This window comes from Mustelus asterias, unplaced genomic scaffold, assembly GCF_964213995.1.
Source record: "Mustelus asterias unplaced genomic scaffold, sMusAst1.hap1.1 HAP1_SCAFFOLD_2079, whole genome shotgun sequence".
Lineage (NCBI taxonomy): Eukaryota > Metazoa > Chordata > Chondrichthyes > Carcharhiniformes > Triakidae > Mustelus > Mustelus asterias.
The window spans coordinates 13,023-22,278 of NW_027592024.1; the positions used below are offsets into that span (position 1 = coordinate 13,023).

The 9,256-nt window shown below is 55.8% G+C and overlaps 1 protein-coding gene across 1 annotated transcript; it reads left to right on the forward strand.

Moving 5' to 3' along the window:
* The first annotated feature begins 3,421 nt into the window (after positions 1-3,421).
* On the forward strand, positions 3,422-8,856 carry rabif (RAB interacting factor). The gene is given in 3 exon segments (XM_078207143.1): positions 3,422-3,618; positions 3,620-3,637; positions 7,137-8,856. Coding segments are annotated over 3 exon segments (429 nt in total). The 5' UTR covers positions 3,422-3,456; the 3' UTR covers positions 7,386-8,856.
* The last annotated feature ends 400 nt before the right edge of the window (positions 8,857-9,256 follow it).

Here is a 9,256-nt window from a genome sequence, read left to right on the forward strand (position 1 = left end):
GGATCAAGTGACTCCCACCAGTCAACCGAATCACTGAGCTAGATTGTGGATCATCTGAGAAAGGATGGGACAATCGTATGGGAACCTGGGAACCTGGGAACCTAGATTGTGGATCATCTGAGAAAGGATGGGACAATCGTATGGGAACCTGGGAACCTGGAATCGTATGGGAACACGGGCAGCCTGTTCATAACACCCTCTGAGATGGAACTCAGAGATGGAAAAGACTCAGAGGGCAATTTAGGTATTAAAAGGATATACTAATGAAATATTGGGCTTGTGGAGGTAATTATTCAATGTCATTGAACCTGGTCTTAAGGGCCAGTATTGTCAAGAACTATGTAAGCCTATAATATATAAGACTTGATTGTAGAGATATTAGATGTTACCAGCTTAATACCTGTGGATATCAAAAACCTACCCAATGTCCAAACATGGTGGAGCCTCCCCAGATGCATTAGGATTGTGAAAGCTACAACTTTACTACATGACATGACAATGGTATCTCTAGGGGTAACCTACTATGTTTTGGGCCCATTGACAATACTCCATTCAACATGCCACGCTCATCCTAATGCCATTAAATGGGTGGAAGTGCAATTGCAGAGCATCATTGATGATAATACTTACAGAACCACGGATCCCATGAACCACGGATCTGAGATAAAAGGAGCATACTGGGAGGTATCAGGGGATTGTTTGGAGTGCAAACTCGGAAGTTAATTCAGTACAACTGTCTGAACTGAATAGCTATTCGTCCTGGGTTGCCACAGAAGTTGGAAAGGGACTACAGTATGGAACCTATGGAGCCGAGTATATATTCACCATTGTAGACCTACAGGGTGAGGGGCTCTTGGAAAAATTTAGTCATGTAGCAAAAGGAATGCTCAATACCATTGAGACCCAGGTCAAAGGGCGGGCATGCAACAATCTTGCCAGAGATCTGATAGTTGAGGTTAGGTCCAACATTGAAGTTTGGAACCATTCCCCAACATTTATTCACCTCCCTGTACAAATTAAACTTTCTCAACATGTACCGGGACAGACATGAATTAGTCATTTGACCAGGAAGAGTTCCAGTGAGGAAGGCTATAAAATTCATTATGGTGGTACCACAGGAATGTACGTCTAATGAGATCTTTAAGGATAGCTACAGATTTGATTGATTAGGGACAGAAGAAGGCGGCTGGGTTCACTGAGCCAGATCTAAAGGATATTTAACCTACTTATGAATGTGGTTCAGAATCAGAGCATTTCATAGTGTGTGTCTGTCGGACCCTCGAGCCTCTAGGGAACCCCAGCAAGATAATCGTTGATATTTTACCATTGAAGGAGGCATTTAAAGCAGTGCAAGTGGGCCCCACACAGTGATACATGATCACCCCGAAGGCAGAGATCATATTGGGGGGTTTACTTTGTGAAAGTAATCATAGTTTTGTCTGCAAGTAACAGATTCATTGACTGTGGGAGTGTTCCACTTGCCAGAAAAAACATCTGAATATGTATTTGGTGCCTGGTGGGATGACTCGTATACTGACGAGACACCAAATCATTGTTCACTTTGGTCAAAACAAGTTACCGAAAGGTATGATGGGAAAGGTAAATAGTTGAGAGTCAAAGGCCTGGGAACCCATTAACTAGCAGAACTCATATCTGGAAGATTATGAGGATGCACATTTTGCAACAATAATGAATTCAGTCACTGCCCAGACAGATTCCTGGATGCAGGAAACATATCTATTCAGCTTGGCAGTGAGCCAGTGGGAACATCCGCTTTGATCTTTACGGTAGCTTCTACCGTAGCCAGGCAACAGGAAAGTAGCTTTAGCTAAGAATGGAGTTAATGTCTGGGTTCTATAGATGAATGAAATACCATCATGCTGGCAGGTACAATGCAATTGGCTGAGGTACTTGACAGGGATTTGTATTGATGTGTGTATACTAAATGAAATTAATTTTAAACGAATGAAGGGCAGGAAATCTGATAAGTAAAATGTATAACCGTTCTGTTTTTACTGATAACTTCAGAACTTGTCCGAGAGGTCCAGATATTCTGTATCTGTGACCATCGCGATGACTTCTCCCATTGATCACTCGTCATTAATAAATTTTTACTTTTTGTACTGTGACATTGGTTTCCTGAGTCTAATTCATAATGAATTTGATGATCAGCCATGATCAAAATCAATGGCGAAGCACGCTCAAAGGGCCGAGTGGCCGATTCCTGCTTCTATTTTCTATGTCTTCAGCCCCTGAGCCTGCTGGAAAATTGTGCCTTCTCTGCCTCTTTGCACAGCTGCGTAAGCAGCTCAGGGTGGCTTTTTGTAAGGTTTACAACTCTTTCCGCTTGCACTTCAGTCCCACGCTCCTGATCTACGGGCACCTGGTGCGGAGAGGGGCGGGTTGGGATGCCGACCTCCTCGTGAACCTGCTCCTGGGCCTGGTGAGACGCGCCATCAATAGGTCCAGGCAGCGGGCGATCGACGGGGCCGTCCATCCCGACTGTCTGCCCCTCTACCGCGGCTACATTCGCGGCCAGGTGTCTCTGGAGAGGGAGCATGCGGTGTCCACGGGCGCGGTTGACGCCTTCCGCGACCGCTGGGCGCCGCAGGGGCTGGGGTGTATTATCGACCCCTTTTGGTTTGACGTTTTAAGTTTCCTTTCGACTTTATTTTTGGTTCGGGCTGTTCCCCCCTTCCTTTTGGGGAGTTGCCCCTTTTACTTTGTCCCTAAGTTAATTTGAGTTAGTTTATTATGTTGGTACCCGAAAGAGCTACAACTCTTTCCGCCATTTTGATTGTAGTCCTTAAGTGTACCCAACTAACAGAGTCAGTGTCTCAATGGATTAAAGCCCAATTCAGCTCCCTCAAGTTGGCCTGCTTATAATATTGATCTCCTCGATTGTACAATATCTGGTAGCTTTTGATTGCTGACTCCGATGACAATGTGGTGATAAAAATGTTCATGTGTCAATGCACCATACTTGCAGGAACTGGCTCGTTCCCTGGTCTTTGGGATTTCTGACCGAATCATGTTCGTTGAATTACAAAATGATTTTCAGAGTAAAATATGTGTTGAACACTTTAAGGACAGTTTCAAAGTCTGACTGAAGAGGACATCATCAGTGGCAGGCTGTCAGAGGAATGGTGAATCTGCCCTTTGGCCTTTCCCACACCCTGGCCAGCCTTTCCCCCACAATCACATTGTTGGTTTGTGTGGATCAGGGACACTGAGCTGCTGCTCACCAAAGTGACTCCTCCCTGATTTTACTTCTTACTGTGTTTGCCCCAGTCCAACGCCGGCATCTCCACTTCAGATTGCCAGCATCTTGTCGAGACCTAAATGAAAGCCATCAGGAGGAGGCTCCAGTTGAAGAGAACAGCAGTAGCTGGGGCTGGACTCAGTTTCCGGGGGAGGGCTATCGGGGCGGACCGGAAGAGGAAGTGGCTTGGCGCGATGCAGGCGGAGAGCAGTGCGGTGGCCGAGCGGCCCCGCGACATTGACACAGAGCCCATTCCCGGGAGCAGCTCCTCCGGCCTAGTGAATGCCGCCGGCACCAACGGGAAGGCGGTTGTGTGCGAGCGCTGCGGCTCCCGAGTGCTGAGCCCGGGGACAGCCCCGATACCGGCGGAGAGAGGTGGGGGTTGGGGGAAGGGTGAGGTTGGGGGGGGAAGGGTGAGGTTGGGGGGAGGTGTGGGGGGGAAGGGTGAGGTTGGGGGGGGTGTGGGGGGGGAAGGGTGAGGTTGGGGGGGGTGTGGGGGGGGAAGGGTGAGGTTGGGGGGGGTGTGGGGGGGGAAGGGTGAGGTTGGGGGGGGGTGGGGGGGAAGGGTGAGGTTGGGGGGGGTGGGGGGGAAGGGTGAGGTTGGGGGGGGTGGGGGGGGGAAGGGTGAGGGTGGGGGGGAAGGGTGAGGTTGGGGGGGAAGGGTGAGGTTGGGGGGGGAGGGTGAGGTTGGGGGGGGGTGAGGTTGGGGGGGGGTGGGGGGGAAGGGTGAGGTTGGGGGGGGGGTGGGGGGGGAAGGGTGAGGTTGGGGGTGGGGGGTGGGGGGAAGGGTGAGGTTGGGGGGGGGGTGGGGGGGGAAGGGTGAGGTTGGGGGGGGGTGGGGGGGAAGGGTGAGGTTGGGGGGTGGGTGGGGGGGAAGGGTGAGGTTGGGGGGGGGTGGGGGGGAAGGGTGAGGTTGGGGGGGGGTGAGGTTGGGGGGGGGTGGGGGGAAGGGTGAGGTTGGGGGGGGGTGGGGGGGAAGGGTGAGGTTGGGGGGGGGTGAGGTTGGGGGGGGGGTGAGGTTGGGGGGGGGGTGGGGGGGAAGGGTGAGGTTGGGGGGGGGGTGGGGGGGAAGGGTGAGGTTGGGGGGGGGGGTGGGGGGGGAAGGGTGAGGTTGGGGGGGGTGGGGGGGAAGGGTGAGGGTGGGGGGTGGGTGGGGGGGAAGGGGTGAGGTTGGGGGGGGGTGGGGGGGAAGGGTGAGGTTGGGGGGGGGTGAGGTTGGGGGGGGTGGGGGGGAAGGGTGAGGTTGGGGGGGTGGGGGGGGAAGGGTGAGGTTGGGGGGGGTGAGGTTGGGGGGGGGGTGAGGTTGGGGGGGGGTGGGGGGGGGTGGGGGGGGAAGGGTGAGGTTGGGGGGAGAAGGGTGGGGTTGGGGGGAGAAGGGTGAGGTTGGGGGGAGAAGGGTGAGGTTGGGGGGAGAAGGGTGAGGTTGGGGGGAGAAAGGGTGAGGTTGGGGGGAGAAGGGTGAGGTTGGGGGGAGAAGGGTGAGGTTGGGGGGAGAAGGGTGAGGTTGGGGGGAGAAGGGTGAGGTTGGGGGGAGAAAGGGTGAGGATGGGGGGAGAAGGGGTGAGGTTGGGGGGAGAAGGGTGAGGTTGGGGGGAGAAGGGGAGGCTTGGGGGGAGAAGGGTGAGTTGGGGGGAGAAGGGTGAGGTTGGGGGGAGAAGGGTGAGGTTGGGGGGAGAAGGGTGAGGTTGGGGGGAAGGGTGAGGTCTGGGGGGAGAAGGGTGAGGTTGGGGGGAGAAGGGTGAGGTTTGGGGGGGAGGAAGGGTGAGGTTGGGGGGGAGAAGGTGAGGTTGGGGGGGGAAGGGTGAGGTTGGGGGGGGGGGTGGGGGGGAAGGGTGAGGTTGGGGGGGGTGGGGGGGAAGGGTGAGGTTGGGGGGGGGGGGGGGGGGGAAGGGTGAGGCTGGGGGGGGGTGAGGGGGGGGGGAAGGATGAGGTTGGGGGGTGGGGGGGAAGGGAGGGGTGGGGGGGAAGGGTGAGGTTGGGGGGGGGTGGGGGGGAAGGGTGAGGTTGGGGGGGGTGGGGGGAAGGGGAGGTTGGGGGGGGTGGGGGGGAAGGGTGAGGTTGGGGGGGGTGGGGGGAAGGGTGAGGTTGGGGGGGGGGTGGGGGGGAAGGGTGAGGTTGGGGGGGGGGGGGGAAGGGTGAGGTTGGGGGTGGGTGGGGGGGGCAGGGTGGGTGGGGGGTGGGGTGGGGGGAAGGGTGAGGTTGGGGTGGGTGGGGGGGGAAGGGTGAGGTTGGGGCAGGTGGGGGGGGGGGAAGGGTGAGGTTGGGGGGTAGGGTGGGGGGGGGGAAGGGTGGGTTGGGGGTAGGTGGGGGGGGGAAGGGTGAGGTGGGGGGGGGGGGAAGGTGAGGTGGGGGGGGGCGAGATGTGGGGGGGGGGGAAGGGTGAGGTGTGGGGGGGGCGGAGAGGAGGGGGGGGGAGGGTGAGGGGGGGGGAGGAGGGTGGGGGGAGCGAGGGTGGGGGGGAAGGGTGAGGGGTGGGGGGGGGGAAGGGTGAGGTGGTGGGGGGGGGGGAAGGGTGAGGTGGTGGGGGGGAAGGGTGAGGTGGGGGGGGGAAGGGTGAGGTGTGGGGGGGGGGGAGGGTGAGGTGTGGGGGGGGAGGAGGGTGAGGTGTGGGGGGGGGAGGAGGGTGAGGTGTGGGGGGGGGAGGAGGGTGGGGTGTGGGGGGGGAGGAGGGGTGGCGGGATGAGGGTGCAGGGGTCACGTGAGGAGGAGGGGGCATGAGGTGGTGGGGTGCGTGGGTAGGTGGGAGGGGGCAGGCGGGGGGAGCGTGAGGAGACGGGGAGGGGGAGAGGTGGGGCGTGAGGGCACAGGGGGAAGGGGGTGAGATGGCGGGCTGAGGGGGGTGGGCTGAGGAGAAGGGGGAGGTGGGGGGGGATCCGAGGAGGGGTAGGTTGGGGTAAGTTGGAGGAGCGGGGAAGGTTGGAGGAGGGGAGAAGGGAGGTGGAGGGGACGAGAGAAGGGGTGGATGGTGGGGGGAAGGGGTGGGGAGAGGAGGGATGGGGTGTGGCGGAAGGGATGGAGAGGGGGCGGGGTTTGGGGGGAGTAGGAATGGGGACGGGGAGGGTGTGGGGAGTGAGAAGGTGGGGTTGGGAAGAAAGGGAGAAAGGAGCGAGAGAGGAGGGGGTTGCAGGAAGAGGGGAAAGCAATGGGGGGGTGTGAGCAGGGGCGCGAAGGGAGACAGACGGGGTGAGGTTGTAGATGGGGGGAGGAGAAGGCATGGAGATGGGTGGGGGAGAGGAGTAGGCATGGAGGTGGGGGAGGGAGGGGAGGAGAACAGGCTGGAGGTGGGGGAAGGTTGGGGAAAGGGGATTGGAGGGAGAAAGGGGAGTGAGATGGGGAGGGGGAGAGAAGGGAGGGGGTTGGGGGGAAGAAGTGGGAGGGGGTGGGTGGGGGTAGACGGGGGTGGAGGAGGAGGGGAGAAAGAATGAGGGAGGGGTGGGGGAGAGAAAAGAGGGGCGGTTGGTGGGAGAGAAGGGGATGGAGAGGAAGTGGGTTCGGGAAGGGGAGAGAAGGAGGTGGGAGGTGCAAGAGAAGGGAGTGGGGGAGAGGAGGAAGGGAGAAAGAATGAGGAGGGGTGGGGGAGATAAGGGAGAGGGGTGGTTGGTGGGAGAGAAGGGAGGCACGGGATGGAGAGAGGAGGTGGGGAGAGGGGTGGGGATAGAAGGAAGGGGTGGGGGAGGTGGGGTGAGGGTGAGGAGAGGGAATGTGGGGGGCGGGGGGAGGGTAGAGGAGGAGGGGACAATGAAGGGGTGGGGGAGTGAGAGGGGGGTGAGGATGGGGAGAGGGATGAGAAGGGGGAGAGAGGTGGGAGGGAGATAAGTTAGGGAGGTGGCGGAGGGGTGCTCTTTGTGGCTGACGAATCGTGTTTGTTTTGCAGCTCTTTCTTCCATCTATGAGGCAGAGAGAGGTCCTGGGAACTGAGGAAAGCTCAGTGAAAGGGGACATGCTGCAAGAACACTGGTTTGTTGATGACATGTACACCTTTGAGAATGTTGGCTTCACCAAGAATGTGAACAATATCAAGTACCTGGTTTGTGCTGATTGTGAGATTGGGCCCATTGGCTGGCACTGCCTGGATGACAAGAAGAGTTTTTATGTGGCTTTGGATCGAGTGCAGCATGAATAGTGCAGAGCCAAGAGCCAGCAGGCTCCCAGGACCATTCACTGACAGTGTGGCTCTGTCTCTTACTCTCTTCACATACTCCCTGCATCCTGTTACTGGGGACCAGACACAGGCCACCTCACGTCACCAACAGAAAACAGCATACAGATATCAGTGTGAGTTAAAGCATAGATTGCAAGAGCAGCTCATCAGTCCAGTATTCTAGGATCATGTGCAGTACTGTTCTAACAAGCTGACCATTCAACATGGATTGTTCATTTTATTAAAGGAAATTCTGATTGCCCTGTGCCACGGGGGTGACCAGACTCGATCAGATCCTGGCTTCAGTGGGGGTGTAATGACAGCTGCGCCCCTGCTGTCTCACTTGTGGGTGGGGCGCAGTGGGGAGAGCCAGAGGGGGAAGGCCATGCTATTATCCCAGAGGGAAGGGTATGCCATTGTTATCCCAGAGGGAAGGGGAAGGCTGTACTACTAGAATCCTACAGTGCAGAAGGAGACAATTCGGCCCATCAAGTCTGCACCAACCACAATCCCACCCTGGCCCTATCCCCATAACCCCATGCATTTACCCTAGCTAGTCCCCCTGACCATAAGGGGCAATTTTAGCATGGTCAATCAACCTAACCCGTACATCTTTGGACTGCGGGAGGAAACCCAGAGTATGGAGGAAACCCACGCAGACACAGGGAGAATGTCTGTGTGGAGCTTGCACAGTGACCCAAGCTGAGAAGGAACCTGGATTCCTGTCGCTGTGAGGCAGCAGTGCTAACGCTGTGTCGCCATGCTACCCCAACAGTGGAGTGGGAACTGAGGGCTGTAGACTTGCCTACCTTTGTGCTCATTTCCCTTGAAGCAAAGGCCAGCATTCCGTTTGACCTCCCAATTACCTGCTACACCTGCCTGTCAAGCCCTTGTCATGCATGTATAAGGACATCCCCTACATCATAGCATAGCTCTCCATACTCGATGTTGGGGGAGATGATCGTGTGGTGGGAATGTTTTTGTGTTAGTAATTCAGACTCAGATTAATGCTCTGGAGACATGAGAAATCTCACCACGACAACTGGTGGAATTTGAATTAAATGAGCAAACCTGGAATAGGAAGCTAGTCTTGGTTATGGTGACCTTGCCGGCTGTTGTCCCCCTCCCACCAAACCTGGTTCACTAATGTCATTGAGGGAAGTGAAATCTGTCATCCTTACCAGACCCGCAGCAATGTGGTTGAATTTTAACTGCCCTCTGAAATGGCTGAGCAAACCCACTCAGTTCAAGGATAATTACAGATGAGCAACAAATGCTGGCCCAGCCAGTAGCACCCACATCCCATGAAAGAAAAAAGAATGTGGCAACTTTGTTGACGGCCATTTGGAAATCCAAATACTCTACATCTACTGATCCCCTTTATCCATCCTGCTTGTTACGTCCTCAAAGAGCTAATAAATTTGTCAAACGCGGTTTCCCTTTCAGAAAACCACACTGACTTGTGTCTGATTGTATTATGATTTTCCTGCTACTGCCCCTTTAATAATGGATTCTAGCATTCTCTGAATAACAAATTAGAGTACCTGACCCACAGTTTCCTGGCTGAGAATTACAGGTGAAAACTATGCTGTTGAAAGGATGATGCACAAAATAAAACGTCAGTCAACCAAGTATACTTAAATGTCAAAGAAATAAAGGATTTCTTCCACTATTTGGTATGTATTATAGAACTTCATTTTTTGGGAGAAAGTCTACAGTGGGATGAGAGACTGGAGTAGAAATAACTGCATGTTGACCCTGCGCACCCAGAGTTACACATACAGATCCAACCAGGTGTCCTCCCTGGCTGGATTTAGGGAATTGGTTTCCTAATTTAAAGATAAAATAAAAAT